Genomic DNA, 17,558 nt, shown 5'->3' with positions numbered 1-17,558 from the left:
TTATGAAATACACTGGTTTATGTGTGTATCAGGACTTCACAAGCCCCTTTTCTGTTTCAGTAGCTGAGCTTGCTGCTCTCTCAGCACTCCAAACTTTCACTTACAACAAGAGCAGCAGTCCTCTAGGTAGTACTCCACATGAAAATGTTGCATCACTTTAAACAAAGCTGTGGTTCAATACATCCATTTGTGGTGGTGAAACTAGTTCAGGAAGTTCCCATCCCCACAGCACGTGTTGGGGAGCCAACATGCAATTCCCCAAAGCACAGCATGCAATTCCCCTAAGAGTTCTACTGGCACACCTGAAGAGGTGTTTTGTGGCAGTACAGGGATACTCATCAGCTAGAATTTCTTCCCAGTTCACTGAAAACATGGTTCTGCCTCATGCTATTTGAACAGATGTAGTTAAAGTACAAATCCCTTTAAAGAAATATTTCACAATTTGAAAAACAAGGGGCGTCCTTTGCCATGCTGGTAGATTTCCCTGCTGTTATTCTTGCCCCAGCATGGATGCCTATCTCATCCTTATGAATTACCAGATAAAACTCCTGAAGTAAAATACAATAGCTTTATGCAGAAAAGAAGAAAAAACCCTTTATATGTATTTTACTAGAGTAGCACAATGCCTTTTTACAGTTGGCATAGCTTGCTTTGATCATGTTTAGGGGCTCTTTGGAGACTTCTGTGGGGCAGTAGCTTCACAACACTCCATCACTGTGTGTGCCAGAGGAGCGCAGTCCCTATCAAATGGCTTCTCTGCTGGGACAGCCTGCAACAGTACTGCAACCAGGTCAGCCTGTGAGTCTTTGGTAACTGGCAGGGGAATTCCAGCTCTGCATTTTTATCTGCAGTGACTCCCTCGCTGCTGGGAACAGCTGCAGCTCTGGATGTGAACAGAATCGTCTTTGCAGGATTCCATTTAGATGGCTCTGAATGCAGTGTCATTGACTTCAGAACATGGCTGGGCTTACAGGTCAGGCATCTCCTTGCTGCAAGAACAGCAGTGCTTGAATGTCACACAGTTGCATGATATCAAGAAGTAATTTGGGTATTTTGGGGGGTATTTTCTCCACTGATGAAAGCAGAGATAACAGAATTTGGTTACGAACAGCAGTTATCTTAGAGACATTAAAAAAACTGGTAGCAAACATTAACACATTCAAAAAAGAATGACAGAGCTGATTCTCCAATTTCAGTTGTAAGAAGTTGATATTCTGGAGGGAAACTGGGAAAAAGTGATATGGGTGGGATACTTGTCAGAGGCCAAAGGTCTGCTGTGCTGGAAAGGATAACAGTTGCAGGTGGTATTGGGGTGAATTCCTGTAGAGGAATAGAGCAGGGTGGGAGATGCAGAATTGGCAGAAAAAATCTGGACATATTGAGGAGTGCAAAGTCACAGGTTGTTTGTTAGGAAGGGGATCAATGGGTGAAAGAAGGAAGCTTCAGAAAAATGGAGGAAATAAATAAGAGTCTCTTGCAGTGTTGGGGGCGGGGGGTGTGAGCTCCTTGGCAAGAAGAAGGGTGTGAGTTGTTTCAGAACTGCCCTGTTACCGTAAATGGAACAAAAGAACACGTGGTGGGAAATCACCGGAGCTAATAGAAAAATGACAGAAAAAAACGGTTACACTGAGATTGGCAAAAGGGCTGGGCAGACATACAGCAGGCAGGAAACAAAAGGACTGCCAGAGAGGAGATGAGTACAGCAACAGCGTGCTGCGAGGAGCCCTGAGAGATCACCCTGCTTCAGAGCAGGCCAGTACCTTCCTGTACTGGTGCCCATGTCATCTGGAAGGTGACACTTCATGCAAAGACCATCCTTAACCAGTCCCAGGACAACGGAATGGCCTGGGACAAGCAACTGGAATGGGAATACACAAATGCCAAGGGCGTGGGCAACACAACACAGGAACCTGACCCGCTGGTGCATGTTAGACCAGATGCTGCAAGCATGCAAGAAAGAGGGTGGAATGGGAATTGTGACTGGAAAACAGGTGTTTTAGGGAATATATTAGCCAAGAAGGAGAAAAATAAAAGGTAATGGCTCTACAGTGGCAATAGCAAAAGCAGCTTCATAAACAAATGAGTAAATGAAACAAGGGTTAGCCAGTAACCCAAAATACATAATGGGAATTTAAAATACTTTCAGGGTACGGTTTCACTTTTAAAAGGGGTTACTGTACATAATGCAGCCTGCTGTAGCAATAATTTGGGAACTCTCATGCTCCTAGATGGACAGAGACATAGGATGAAACAATAAGGCAGAAGAGAAGAAAAAAAAAGTGCGTAAGCCAGAACACAACAAATCACTAGAGTAAAGGAACAGGTGCCCATCCAAAAACCATTCTCACAAAGACAAGGGCTGCATCACAAAAGCCAAGCTGGCACTGAGAAAGAAACTGCCTAAGAAATATGATTAAGTTTCACTGAAAGACAAGCAGCCAGCCAAGCCAGAACTCTCTGTCTGGCATGCTCCACTGTGAAGTAATTTCAGAAATGTGCTCAATTTTTGTACTAAAGTATAAATGTTTTTCTAAGAAGTTGCAGTAAACTCAGACCTGAAAGGGAAACTGCACAAAGAAATCCTATGCCATTGAATCCTGCTGCTCCAGCCTAAGCAGAGATCACAAACTCCCTGTGTGAGGACCAACATCACTCAGATGCTGAGTACAGATCACCTGCAGCCACTACTGAGGACAAACACCCCAGACCTTCACAAATGTTTTACTCTGTGCATCAAAAGTGAGAAGACAAATGCACAAAGAAAACCAGGTGCTCTAAACCTTGGACAAATAGGGTACAATTATCTTAGTTGTTTCCTGATACTGGATTCACATGAAAAATTTCAGCTACTGCTTTTAAAAACTGCAGGGATTAATTTGACATTTTAAGCCCTTAAACTGCAGTCGCTGCTACTAGTGAATGTCAATTTTGAAATCTCAGACCAAAGAGAGTGAAAATTACTCCAGCCATGCTGGAATTTGGTAGCAGCCCCCACAAGGAGAACCAGGCTACACCAAACCACAGCAGGGCAGGAAGAGGATGCCAGGCACTATGGGGACAAGTCAGTGACTGACAGGATCCCCAGCAGTGGTGAAACACATCTGCTCCTTTCCTGACAAACAAATGTGTTTGTGCTAATAAAAGGTGATGCAAGCTGTGAACCTGCAGCAGTATATATAAGGAATAGTGATGAAGAAATACACAAGGCACACCTTCATTGAAATGTCCAGCACACAGCTAGACATTGAACAAGGAACTGACATGTTGGGTGAGCAACTGGCTCACAGGTCAGGTGCAAAGAGTTATAGTGAATGGGGTGACATCAGGCTGGCAACCTGTCACTAGTGGGGTTCCACAAGGCTCCATCCTTGGCCCAGTTATTTTCAATGTCTTCATTAAAGACTTGGAACTCAAAGACATACTAAGTACATTTGCCAACAGCACCAAATTGGAAGGAGCTATCAACTCCTTTGAGGGCACAGAGGCCCTGCTGAGGGATGTTGACAAATTAAGAGAGACGGGCAATCACCAACTGTATGAAGTTTGACAAAGGTTAGTGCCAGATTCTGCACTGGGATGGGGCAATCCTGGATGTACAGACAGCCTGGGGAATGAGAGGCTGGAGAGCAGCACCACAGAAAGGAACCTGGGGGTCCTGGTCAGTGGAAAGGGGAACATGAGCCAGCAGTGCCCTGGCAGCCAGGAGGGCCAACCATGTCTGGGGGCATCAGGCACAGCATCACCAGCCAGGCAAGGGAGGGGATTGTCCTGCTCTGCTCTGGGGCAGCCTCACCTCCAGCATTTTTGACATTTTGATCACTGCAATGTAAGAAAGATGTAAACCTCTTAGAGAGTGTCCAAAGGAGGGCTATCAGAATAGTGAAAGGTCTTGAGGGAAAACTTGATTAGGAGCAGCTGAAAAGAAAGGAAGAGACTGAGGCAAGACCTCAACATCTGTCCTGAGACTGTCCTCAACATCCTCACAAGGAGCAAGTGCGTATCTCTTCATTCTTGTGACCAGTGACAAGAACTTGAGGAAACAGCATGAAGCTGAGTCAGGAGAAGTCTATGTTAGATATCAAGAAAAGGCTTTTCACCCAGAGGGTTCCTGGGCACTGGAACAGGATCCCCAGGGAAGTGGTCACAATACCAAGCCTTCATTAGTTCAAGAAGCATTTGGACAACACTCTCAGGCACATGGTATGATTCTTGGGGTTTCCTGCACAGGGCCAGGAGTTGTACTCAATGATCCTGATGGGTCCCCTTGTTGCCTATTTCCCAACCTGGAACTGAAACTCAAGATAATTTTAGTAAGGAGGTAATATAAAAGAGGATCTTTAATGAAGGCCTTCAGGGGCAGTTATGGAAAACTTCCACAAAAACCTACCTCCTCCAGGGGTGAGTACATTTCTGTAGGTTTTAGGAAATTAGCAAAATTTATTAAAAGCACTAATTAGAAGGACAAGTGATGATTCAATTCCCCCCCCCCCCTTCTCTGGAGCCCCCCCTTCAGCACTGGCTGTACTTTGTCCATGAGAATGTATCTCCAAGAGTCATTCTCGGCCTTGGTTCCCAGGAAGAACCAAGAACCAGAACCGCTGGGGCCTTGTACCCCCCAGGGCTTAGAGCTCTGGAGTTTGTTTTGTCTTTCTGCTTAGGGAAAGGCCATGGAAAAGTACTGGGAAAACTAGCTATTAATTGAATAGGTGACAGAGTTACAAATATATGTGTGAAGAACACAGAGAACATATTAAAAAAAAAAGGCAAAACTCAAAGGGCATCACCCTCTAATTCAGTATATTCCATGAGTCTGTGATCTCAGTAAAAATTTCAAGAAGCAGCATCTCAATGAAGTTGGAAATGAACAATTGAGGTCCTAAAGAATTAAGTATATTACAGGACTTCCCTGCAGAAAGTTAGTGCCGTTTAGTCTGCGTTCTGTGATTTGTCATGAAAAAAATTTGTGTTGGAGAATTATGCATTTAAAAAAGAGATTTTAAAATAGAGATTTTACCATAGAACAACAGAGATTGTCAAAAGAACCAAAATCGCCGGCTCATCAAGGGAAGGCTGCGACAGCCAAACCAGCCAGCTGTTAACACACGACTTGATCCGCCGTGCCAGAACCGTAGAGAAGCTGCGATGCCGCTGCCTTAGGGAGGACAGAGGAAAAGGCATTACTGCCCTGAGCCGCTGGTCTCCCTCGGAGCTGCTCCGGGGGCAGCCGGTCCGCACGCCGACACAGCGCTCCCTGGCACCACGCTGGCCCCTCCGGGCCCGACCAAAGCGGGGGACCCGCCGGGGCTGTTACGAGCGGCGTGGCCATCTCCCCTGCCCGTCCGTCCTGGGGACGGAGCTGCCGGAGCAGGGCAGGAGCAGAAGTGCCCTCTACGGCAAGTCCCGGCAGGACCGGGCGATCCCGCCCCGTCGCTCAGGAGTTGCACCATCCCGGTGCAGCGCACCTCGCCGGCGGAAGGCGCGGCTCGCCAGGCTCCGGGCACGCTGAGGCTCCTCAGGGGCCCGGGGCTGCTCCTCCACAGTCGCGCCCCCACAACATCTCCGCAATCCCGGTCCGCGCCGGGCGTCCCGCCCGCAATCCCAGCCCCGCAATCCCATCCCCGCAATCCCGGCCCCGCACTCCGGCTGCCGCCCCCGGCGCGCTGCCACGTCCCCGCCCGGCGGGGCCAATGGGCGGCGGCGCCAGGTGTGTGTTACCTGCACCACGTGGGCCGGGGGCGGGCAGGTGCTGCCGCGGCCCCGCGCAGAAAAGCTCGCAGCCATTGCGCCTTTCCCAGGAGTGCAGTTAGTGCGGGAGCGGCTACACCCACCTCGGGGAAAGGGGTGGGAAAGAGGGGGAGCCGTGCGCCTCCCCCGCGCCAGGGCCAGGTCCTTGGGGAGTGCGGCTGCCGCTGGGGGTTCTGCCGCTTGGGTCTCGCTTGGAAGCGCCTGGGGCAAGGAAAGTTTCCGGCTTCTTCTCTTTCCCCTCTTCTCCCTTTCCTTCTTTTTATCCTCTCTGCTGGCCCGGTGCGGTGGCACGATGACGGCGTCTCCCGACTACCTGGTGATTCTCTTCGTGACCACGGCGGGCACCAACGGGGCAAGGTTGGGCTCAGACGAGCGAGAGCTGCTCCAGCTCCTGTGGAAAGTGGTCGACCTGAGGAGTAAGGAGGTATTTTCACCCGACGGGGGAGCACCCCGACCTGCTGCTCCCCTTGGCGCCTGCCATGCTGGGTGCGGGCAGGGCGGTCTCGGCGCTGGGCTGGTAGTGGGTGTCCCAGGCTGGAGCAAGCTCTGGTGGAGGGTCGGGGCTGGTGCTGCAGGTGGGGACTTTCAGCCCGGAGCGCTGACTCACCCCCTCCTCTGCTTTCTCTGGAGCTGGGGCACCTGCATGACGTGCTGGTTCGGCCTGACCACACAGAACTGACGGCTGAGTGCCAGGAGATCACCCAAGTGGATGTGGAGAGCCTGGCACTGGCTCCACCGCTGGAGCAGGCACTGAGACAGGTGACACCCCATACCTGGCCGCTGAGTGCCGGTCTTCTTGGGGAGCTCCCCCGTGGGGTGGAGGTGGTATCATCGTCTGCTTACCCCCACCGTCAGAGCAGTGGAGCCTGGTACGGGAGCAGCACAAACACTTGTGGGCCAGAAAGGCCCACAAAGCCCTACAGTTACAGGATTTCTCCCTTGCTGTCTCTTTATTTGCCTTGGGAAGAACTGAGCCCCAAGAGAGGAAGGTTAGGGTTAGCTATTTCCCTGCCCTACTCTCCTGCCATGCTGGACCCTGAGTGAGTTTCAGCTGAGGGTGAGCCCTAATCAGTGTTGGAAGAAGCCAGCTTTAGGTGTCCGCTGTAAAGGCTTGTGCTCGTCAGTCCTGGGAAGATGATGGTGCTGAAGCCTCTAGATTAACAAGGAAGTGTGTGTGATTCCCATTGAGGGTAGGGCTGAAAGCCTGTCTTCTTTCTGACATGTTTGAATGCCCTGTCTAAAAAGCTCTTTTGCCCCAGTACTGCCTCAGGTCTTTGCAATCAGCTTTGTCTCATTGCAGTGCTCTTGCAAATCTTGGAAAGGATTTTATTCTGTGGTGTGGGCTGTCTGTGTAGCCATATCTCATTAGAAGGGGGGAAAGGGGTGGTTTCCTTGTGAAGAGATTTATCATGGAAGTTAGCATGTGCTTAGCTAGTAAGAAACAAATCTACAGAAGTGAAGAAATAGGCTTATATGAAAAAGAATTCCAGCTCTGTGTTCCTGCTGCCCAGGAATAACATGTTACCAACTGATGACGCTGCCTAGTGGTGCCACTCTGATCTCTGTAACATGTATGTCTTTTCTTGTTCCTGCCAACAGTTTAATCAGTCCGTGAGCAATGAACTGAACATTGGTGTGGGTACTTCTTTCTGTTTCTGTACTGATGGACAGTTGCACATTAGGCAGGTTCTACACCCTGAAGCTTCCAAAAAGGTATGTAGTTGTAGCTTAAGTCTTACTCTTAATGTGCTTTTTATGATTTCTTGCAAAACAAATCAACTTCTCTGGTATGAGGGTACCTCCACACAACTGCAGCACAAACATTGCTCATATGTAATGTGCTTAGAGGCTAAAGAGCCTGTCTGTGTGGAAGGCATGTACAGTGCCCTGTCCTTATGTGGTCTTAAGATGTCTTTTTAAGTTAAATCAGAAGGAAGAGGCTCTTGAGAAAGGTGCAACATATTGTATCTATATATATATACAATATACTTGTAGCTTCTACAGGGTTAACAGGTAGGATGTGAGATTGTTGCTAAATAATTAACCATCTTAACCATAAACTGTTTTTTGAAATTTTACAGTTGTGCCTAGTTATATCAACTTTCAATCTTTGGGTGTTGAGTTGACACTCCAAGGGTAGTGTTCATATTTGTAAGGAGCTGAACAGTAGAGTGAGACAGGCTGTGAGTGATGATTGTCCTGTAGTCTGGAGTTTTCCAAAACTTCAGAGTTGCCAAATCACTGTTAGTGTTATGGAGTCCTGCCTGCATTTTTTTTAGTGATAGGGTTGCAGCAATATGTGAGTCTCTCTGGTTCTGAAATAGCTGCCTCAATATTAATGACACCTCATTTTGTGGTTTGGTATGAACATGCATTGCTCTGTAACTGAGCTGTTCTGCTCCTCTCATTGTACTTGACTTCTGTGCCCATCAATTTGCTGTCCCATCTTTGAAGGGACACTGCTGCAGGTCTGTGCTGTTACAGAAGTGATACTGAATGAGCTTGGTTTTAGAACTTATTTGTGCTTTAAGTATTGATAGTTTTGAAGGCTTAGAAGAGGAACAGTGAGCATTATTCACAGTGAAGGGACAGTTCTTATATATGTAACTTGCCTTCTATCACATAAAACATGAGAAAATGTGGAAACAGGTTAAGAGACTTTCTTCTTGGCTAATAAAGTAAAATTTGTTATCCATTTAAATTATGTGAGCAAAAGAAGGGACACATCCTACAGTTATTTTAGTTGGTTTGATGTCAGGGATCCTTTTTCTGTATCATAACGGGATCGCAGACAGGCATCACATCTTTATCGAACTCTTCTGTTGCTCTTTTGTTGAGAATGGTTCATTTGTAATTTACTTTGTGCTGCCTGTAGATTAAGTAAACCAGATGCTTATGAGACTTGTAATAGTTTTTTGATGAATATCCTAATGCAGGGATTGGAGTGTGGGTTCACTAAGATCCAGATAGGCAGAAATCTGTAGGCTCTTGAGAAGATATTTATTTCTAAGATATCCATTCTGAAGCCATCTAGCAGCTCCTGGTATTCAGAGAATGAATTGGCATCAGCCATTCCAAAAGAACATAAATGAAGTACAGAACTTCATTTCACATCAAGGAAGAAAATCGTGCTAAAACTAGAGCAGGAAATGTTGGCAAGCCCATCTGCATTTTCATAAGTCTTAAAAGAGTATAGTTTGCCTAATACACTGGTCCATATGCTAAGATAAGCTCTAATGTTCTCAAAGCAGAATTTGTTTTAGAGCCTAAACTGTGTTCTTTGGGCTCCCAAGATGTGATTTCACATAGGCTGCTATGTGTTACAATGCCAACATGCTAACTAGTTGTTAAATCCCAGAAAGCCTTTATCTGTAGTCCACAAAGGCCTTGCAGGCAACAAACAGCCCAGAGGAATATGTAGGTATTCTGTCTGGGATGAAGAGCTCGCTGAAGGAATAAGGGTTTGCATTGGTTGTAACAGCTGCCCCCAAGACTTCTCCATGTCTTCTCCTTTCCACTCCCAAAAAGCTTAGAAGCACGTGGTAGATGTAGTGGTGGGCAAGAAGGGTTTCGTTGACTTCTAGTGGGCTGCATAACTTGCTTCTGGCCTTGTATGCTGCAGTTAAAGCAGTTACCATGCATGGGCTGACAACCTCTGCACCATGTCAAACCCTCTTCTGCACAGCCAGATTTTTTATTTGTTGGAAATAAATATTTGAAGTGTGACTATTCTCTGAAAAGAGCCTTTTCTATAAACTAAAATATCTGCTAGTCTTGTGAAATTTGCTTAATTCTGCAAACTGAACTGACTACCCTCTGGCTTCGTATAGCTAAAATTGTAATCAAGAACTGATGATAAATCTTGCAATAGGAGGCATTTTCTCTGCTACATATATGTTGGATTTGAAGCTCTAGTAATAATGGCAAATGTTTTTCTGGCAGTGCAAAAGCACATTTCTCTTATTAAACAATATAAAGAGAAAGCTGTTTAAGAAAAAAAGGTTTATGAACATACTTACCTGGCTAAGAAGAACCATGAAGAGCAATCTGTAGCAAAGAGATTGTTTGTGTTTCCTATCTATTCTAAAGCTATTGTTAGAAGGTTTGGTATCTATACACAAAGTAGGTTAAACTCACCCTAATTGACAGTGGTTACTTTATTCCTTTTACAGAATATTTCACTGCCTGAATGCTTCTACTCCTTTTTTGACTTGCGGAAAGAGTTCAAGAAGTGTTGCCCTGGCTCACCTGAAGTTAGCAAACTCGATGTTGCAGCCATGACAGAATGTATCCTTTTAACAGTGACGGTGTCTCTGTTGCTGTTACAGTCTTGGCTGAATTTTAGGACAGAGGTGTATGAGTAATGCTTGCAACACATGTTTAGGGGTGGTATAACTTTAATGAGTGACTCGGAGCTGTACTTAGTTTTCTCACAAAGATAAAGATAAAAGCATATGAGGATGAATGCTTCCATGGAGAAAATCCTGTATTTCTTCTTGACTTCTGTATGTTTTCTTTATCATCTTGATATTTGTCTCTCTTTAAATGTCACAGTGATGGTGCAGCAGCACTTTTTTTTTTTTTTTTTTCAGATTGCTGTTGTGAATTGTAATATTAAGTTTGGGGGTTGAGCTTTACAGCATCAGTTAGATTTTTATTTTACTTTAGACAAGAGCAAATATTGGGAGACCCCCTTAGTTTTCAGGAGAGGAGATGGTTACTCTTGGTGTGACCTAGTAGTGAATCTCTAACACAGGAATGCTGTTGCAACATGTGGTATTCAGTCTCAGAGAAGGTGCACATGCTACACCTCACAGGGTGAGGCTTGGCTGGCACCAAGATGCAGTCAGTAGTAGGTTTCCATTTTCAGTGATAGGGATGTCTAAAACTACTTTCTGAATAGTCTGAAGGGGTCTCTAACCCCATCCTGTCTCTTCCCTAGTCTGAACTTGAGAGCTGAAGCTGTGATTTGGCTGTGCCTTCTTCCCTGGCTGTCTCCCCTCTTGCTGCAAGCTTCAGTCCTTATCCCAAAAATATTCCTCAACACAGAGCTACTGAGCTATTGGAGTAGTAGTCACAAAAGTCAAGTATCAAGGAGGAATAAAGGAATTTGAGATGTTTGTCTTGGGTATTGGTGGTTGGTGCTGCTGCTATTGTTTTTAATAACTTTTCTTCTGACTTGCTTATTGTGTCCCTGGAGTGGTTGCCATTAAGAGGTGATGTCTGTGGCTTCAGAAATTTTTTGGCTTTCACTGCAGAACTAGTATTGCCTGGGCTTTGTACCTGTTGGGGGCATAAAATACACATATGGGGAGGATTTTTAACCATTCTGCTCTGCTTTGTTGTTTGCAAAATAATCTTGGCTAATGAAGGGGCAAAAATTATTTCTCCCCATATTCTGAAGGAAAGCAGTACACTTAGAGTGTGAATGGATCTGAATCTTTATGTAGAAAAGTGACATAAATGCTGTGGTGCATTGAAACTGGATGATGGAGACTTCTTAAAGTTATGGTCAAAAATCTAATACATTGTTTAGGGAATGTTTTGACACAATCTGGAGAAATTAAAGATAATGAACTACTTTAGGTGTTTCAGAGAGTTGCCCTTGTTTTCTCCTTATGTGAATGTCTGGGGTATGCTTTTCCACTGTGGAAGGAGTTGTATGATTGTAGCTACATGGAGTGTCACTGGTCAGCTGGGCATGGTGATGGACTGTGTATTCCCTGCCTGCTGGGAGAGGGGAGCAGACCACTCTGTTACCTGTTACCACCCAGCCAGGTAACTGTCAGGAGTTAGAGTTAATGCTGCCTGAGAGTAGTTTTGGCAATTGCCAATAATATTTTCTCCAAGTTCCCAGAAGCTTAGTCAGTCTATCCAAATACACTCAGCTTGAGTCCCAGTTCTGGATAAGATATGCTTCTTAAGGTATATTAACCTAACTTCATTCTTGTTTTGCACTTATTTTTGTGGCTTATTTTGTTTTGTGACTGCTGAGGCTCTTATTTGTGAACTTGCTATGTTTATGCAACATGGCTAAAATCAATTGTCTTTCCCCTATTAGTTGTATATGAGTGTGGTAGCAGAGGATGCAGAGACCAAAAAGGGTAAAAGAATTTTTGTTCTTCTTTTATTGGCAAATATGATAATTTTCTTTCTCCTCATCTTGCTGAAATATATCAACTTAATCTCCTCAGTGTCAGAAGCTGCACAGGTTAATTGCCCTTGTAGACCAGGGACGTGTATGTGATGTTTAGGATAAAAAGATTGTTTAAGTAGGTGTGGAGTTTAAAGGCTAATTCCATAAATTGTATGCAGAGTTGTTTAGTTCTTCTTCCTTCATGTATGGATATGCTGGAGTGTGGACACAAAAACAAATCAGAAATAAGTACAGGGGGTTGAAATGAAGCTGCAGATTACCTCATAGAATCTGATCAAGCTCTTTTTGTTCTGGTAGAAAGTGCAGTTTCTTGGCCTCACAGGTAAAGAGGGTGTATGACCCTTCCATGATTTCTGCCACAGAAACTATAGATACATTAGCATTTGGTGAGGATAGAGGTTTTGGTATAGAGCTGACTGGATATTTGAGATCTGCATTTACAGACTGGTAGAAGCATGAGTAGAAGGATTTTTGGGCACATCCCTTCATATGCTTACATCTCCATTTATATGTGTATAGCCTGGTGGTGATCAGTAAGAGGAAACTTTTACTATATGAAATAGTTAGCAGAAAGTTGGGTATTAATCTACAGTCATTGAAGTTACTAAATTCTTCAAAAGCTTTTGTTTTGATGGGTCACTTTTGCTCAAATAACACATTACAGGCAAATGAGAAATGTACACAGCTGTTCCCAGCTGTCAGGGGAGATAACTTCCTACAGCACAGTCGATTCCAGACACATATTTCAGTATACAGTACACTGGATTGTAGGTGCTTGGCTGTGTATTTCTTGCAGACAAGGCAAGCACAATCTTGTAAAAGAGCATAGAGATAATAGACTGAATAACTGGCTGGGTTTTCCTTTAGAAAGTACTTTGTGGACTTACTCTCTCAGGAGGCTACTTGAAACTTGTGTGCAGCAATGAAACCATGCCAAACTTAAGAACTCAGGTGAAAGCTTTACAAATCTTTACTCCCAATCCCTGCAAGAAGTTATACATTTCACAACAAACAGCAACACATTTATTTTATATAAAAGTAAAGCAATGTTTAAAATGCTATGAAATTCAAGGGACCAAGGCAGAACTGAGACTAGTTGTAATTATCTCTGAGTACTACTGCTGCCTAACTCATAGTGTCAAAACAGTTTTTGTGTATTAGACAGCTTTCTGGCAGACTTTGTCAGAATTGTGTAAGTGTAATGACAGCAGGACAATTATGAGAAATTTTGAGTAACAAAACTTGAGGGAAGTGATCATGTTCCAGCAGAGAAAAGAACTTGGGTCTGTCGACATTTTTTTTTATGTGTAAGCGTACAAAGGAGGAGGGTTGTTCTTGCACCCTCTGTACCTCCCATACTTGCTACACTTCTTGATTTGCAAAGCTTGCTGAGCCAGTTTTCAGCCTGTGAGTGCCTTCAGGGTGGAGTGAATAAAGCTTGCATGACTATTCCTATTAGGTTTGCAGAAGACTCATCCTTTGCCTCGAGATTGGGTGTGCAGAAGCTATTAAATGGCAAATAGCTCTTGCTTCCTCCAGTACTTGGTTTGCTCCATTCACTTCTGAACTGGATGTGTGAGGATAACTTCTTACTAGGAGTATCTGCCAGTGTTGTCAGTAGAAACTCAGGGGCACTCCAGAACAGCTTGTTTAATATGCTGGATATTGTAGTACTGAAACTTGATTTGTTGGGGTTTTATTGTTTGGTTTGTTTTTGTGTTTTTACCTGGGTGTCTTGGAAACAATAATATGGAGCACAATTATACCCAATAGTGCTTAACTTTGGCAATAAAATGCCCATAATTGGTTATTAGGTGAGAATCTTGGATATTGCTATTTGTATTTCCTGTAAGAGTACTCAGGAACTGGCTAATATTATATTACATTACATTTATGCAAAGCATTATGTAGAAAGATGTAATCTTCTGTCTAAAGGGACTTAAATAAGATACAGAACAAAGGGCAAAGCATCAGTGCAGAGCACAATTGCAATGCTATTTCATGTCATCTCAGGTTAAGTTAGTTATTCAATGAGAAAGGAGTTAAGAGAGTGAGAAGGAATAAGTCTTGGAGGACACTGGCAGTGAATGAAGCTGTGGTGCTACATCTGAAGAAATAATTTAGAAGTTTCTTCCATGTTAGAGAGGTCACCCTAATATACCTTTCCTTCCCGCTCCCTTTTACTTGCTGAGTGTTGCAGGAGGTGGTACCACAGCTGCATACTAGGATTAAGTAGTTCTTTGTTTCCCATCCTGCCTTGTTTGGGACTGTCTTTTGCTTGTTGCTTTATTAAGAATATACATGTGGATGCTACTGCATATATTAGCTCTGGATAGCCATGTCTGGTTTCTAACACTTCTTTAAATGTGAACTTGGATTATCCTCTGTAATTTTCTCCAATTGCCCAGGAGAAGCATCCCTTACATATGAATGTACAGAAACATATATGTGGTCTCCTATCCCTTCACAGAACAAGGAACAGGCTTTATAGACTATTTTATTTCTATTTTTTCCCAAGTACCATAATTTCTAGTGCCTCTGTCCATAGATGTCTACCTCTGTGTAGTCAATCTTGTTCATTAGAATACAGACTTTTACTTAACATGTTCTTTAAACATGCAGAAAATGATCAATTTTCTTCTGCAGTCTTGTCAAAAAGCTGTGCTTCTGACTAATCAGAGGTGAAGCTGTGAGGTTATGCCTGCAATAATGTTGATGACTTACTTCCTCCTCTCCACTGTGTTTATATTTCTCTAGAGTTTGGCACAACTGACTCCCTGTGTTTTACAACTGGTACCAGCTTCTGTTGGCACTAGAGCATTTTCAGGAACTGCCTCTCCTGTGGACTAGTGTTTTCAGAAAACAGTTTCACTGAAGAATATTATGGGGTGGGTTCCTTGTTTTTTTCCTTGTGTGATGGCTTCTCTTCAAATTCCTGCTCCTCTCACATTGCTCATTCCCCTCTCTAAATGCTGATCACTTGTAGGGATCTTTGGCTCAGCACAAAGGAAATATTGAAATGCCTTTTCAGTTCTGACAGCACAGTCTAACAGCCAAGCACATGTGTATGCATGTCCCTTGCTGGAATAACTATTGAAACTCCTGCCCCATTTCTCTTGACTTTTGACAGAGGAAACACTTTTCCAAAATCTTCATAAAACTTGGTCAGGCAAGACCGGGGTTCCAACACCTGCACCATCAGCAGCTTCTGGTTCCCTCTGTGAGCAGCAGAGGCTCCGCACGAGCCCAGTGTGGAGCTGTTAGGTGCTAAGGGGGAACAGTCAGGAAAGGGAGGAGGAGCACTCCTCTGCTCTGACATACAAGGTGCCCAGAAACATCTCTGTGGTGCTGCTTAGGCACCCTCTCTGTCAGAGTCTGTTTGTGGGTTATTTTTTTTTCCAACCCCTTCCCTTTCTGGGGGCAGAGGAGGTAGTGAGCTTGAGCTTGTTTAAAGCTTAGGAAGAGAGACTGTGATTAAGAAATTTTTTGTTGTCATAAATAGTCATAATCTCTTAAACCATGCTTTGGAGTTGCTCAGGCTTTTTGGCTAGGTTTTTAAGAAAACTATATGATGTTCTCAGTACTTTACCTCAAAGAAAGTACTAGGAGGGGGAGGGTAAAGGCAATAACTAGGAAACTATTTATAGTCCAGCAGTTGGAGGGGAGGAATCACTGGTTTACATATTCTGGTTTTTAAACTAAGATAATTCACTTAAGCTTCAAATGTTTTTCTAAGACTAAGGATCATCCTCTCACATTCCATAGTCCAATGCACACTTAAAACCAGCAAAGCTTCAAAATCAAATTAGCCTGAAATGTATTTTGTTGGCACAGCAGCTTTCCTTTCCTTGCTGTGTTAGAGGAATGCATTAATTCAGTTCAAGTTATTTTTCACTTGCAACAAGACAACTGTTAAACAGTTTTCTAAAAACCTGTTTCTGTAGGATGTCTTGCTGTCATCCTACAAATAATAGGGAAGACCTTACCCCACAAAGAAATTTGTGCTGGCTCACCTGTTGATGAGATGATACAACAAAGCTGGTATGAGGTGTTTGTTTCTAACAGAAACTCTTCTGTTCCCTGCACTTCATGTAGACATCTGACAACTCAAATGTTGCTCAGATCTAGGTAGAGAAAGCAGGTTTCCTCTTAAAATAGGAGTGCTATCTTGGACTATGTAGCAACCTTTGGACATCATAATGAGGGCTCTGGAGCATTTGAAATGTGTTTAATGTAGTCTGGGGAGCATGTGGGCAAATAATTGATGCCCTTGGCTGTTTTCAATGTGTTGCATTATTGTACCTCCATGTCAGGATGGGTCTTGTTTAAGAAACTCTCATTTTTGTTCTGAAGTCTTGATGCAAACTGATAAAGGGAGTAAAAAGTGCAACACTTATTCCCAGATTTCCTTATTTTTATTCTGTTCTTGATTACATTTTTTGCCCTTCAGTCCTCAAAGAAAAAGAGTGAAAAAGACCTTTTTAAAAATTTGCTTAATGAAGAATGGAGTAGAACTGCAAATAATCTTGCAGTCCTGTAGCTTGGTGTTGGAGAGAGGCAAATATAATGGAAAACAGGAGATACCATAGTAAACTGTTTACAGTTGTCTGAAAAAAAAGTAGTCTTTCTAAGTCCTTCCTGGGACAGGATGGTTCCTGCTCTCTATTGCAGTCATTTCCAAAATCCTTTGGACTGAAGCTATGGGTTGTGGGGCTCTGTTTTACCTCTTGGCAAAACACATGACTGGTGACTCTAACCAGATTTTCAAAATGCTTCTGTGCAACAGCACAAAACTTGGGTTATAACTTTTAAGAGTGGGCAAGGTTTAGACAAGGTGTCACTTATGAATTTTGTTGAAGTGGTGAGATACTTGCTCTGCTTTGGGATTTTCCTGGTCAAAAAGCACGTGGTATATCCCTCCATTTCTGGATCTTTCAGTTGATTGTTTGCTTCTTCTCCTGCCCCAAATCTTCCCCTGAAGATTAAAGAGGATGTTAATTAAAGAGCACAGCTCCAGTCTCTTCCACATGCATCAGTGTATCTGTCAAACATACATTTTAAATACATGTCCTTATTATGGGGTCTCCTGTCCCCAGAAGCTTTCTCCAGTGACCTTGCACTCCCACAGGTGGCAGTAACTCGAGGCCAAGGCAGAGCAGCTAATGTATCCCAGCAGGAAGATGGATTAAATCTTCCTCTGAGAAGCAATTTACAAGGACAACATGGAAGTGTGTTGCTCTAGCAGGAAACCAATTAGAAATCTGTTTGGTGATGATTGACTTAACTCCAGCAAAAAGATTTAAATCTTGACAAGAGCAGTCCAGCATTTCCCTATGGAGCCTCTCAAGTTGAAGATATGGGGAATATTATTTTAACATTAATATCTGAACCATACAGTAAGTGATGACGATGAATGAGTTTTCTTTGTTCCCTCTTTGGTTTTGCTGCCTGTCCTGTACATTGACAAAATAGGAAATAACTTGTGCTCTATTTCATAGATCACAGATTTTCAGATCCAGAAAGGGTAAACTACAAATTTGAAAGTGGACCTTGGTAAGTACTTCCCCCCTCTTCTTGTTGCACGTGTTTCAACCCCCACCACTTTTTATTTAAGGTTACTGTTTAGATCAGCTGTACTTCTCTCTTCGCAATTTGC

General features: G+C 43.7%; 1 protein-coding gene across 3 annotated transcripts in view; it reads left to right on the top strand.

Annotated features, from left to right (window-relative positions):
• The first annotated feature begins 5,748 nt into the window (after positions 1–5,748).
• ESRP1 (epithelial splicing regulatory protein 1) overlaps positions 5,749–17,558 on the top strand; it is a 32,377-nt gene continuing 20,567 nt past the window's right edge. For 2 of the 3 annotated variants that reach the window (XM_064706491.1, XM_064706490.1), the window contains exons 1-6: positions 5,749–6,169; positions 6,376–6,504; positions 7,345–7,458; positions 9,918–10,032; positions 17,200–17,298; positions 17,401–17,455. In XM_064706491.1, the coding sequence (XP_064562561.1) occupies positions 6,038–6,169; positions 6,376–6,504; positions 7,345–7,458; positions 9,918–10,032; positions 17,200–17,298; positions 17,401–17,455 (644 nt within the window). In that variant the 5' untranslated portion in view covers positions 5,749–6,037. The remainder of the gene's footprint in view (positions 6,170–6,375; positions 6,505–7,344; positions 7,459–9,917; positions 10,033–17,199; positions 17,299–17,400; positions 17,456–17,558) is intronic. The other variant, XM_064706493.1, reaches the window with a different exon arrangement.

Source organism: Zonotrichia leucophrys, chromosome 2 (genome assembly GCF_028769735.1).
Source record: "Zonotrichia leucophrys gambelii isolate GWCS_2022_RI chromosome 2, RI_Zleu_2.0, whole genome shotgun sequence".
NCBI lineage: Eukaryota > Metazoa > Chordata > Aves > Passeriformes > Passerellidae > Zonotrichia > Zonotrichia leucophrys.
This window is presented reverse-complemented; position numbering and strand designations above follow the sequence as displayed.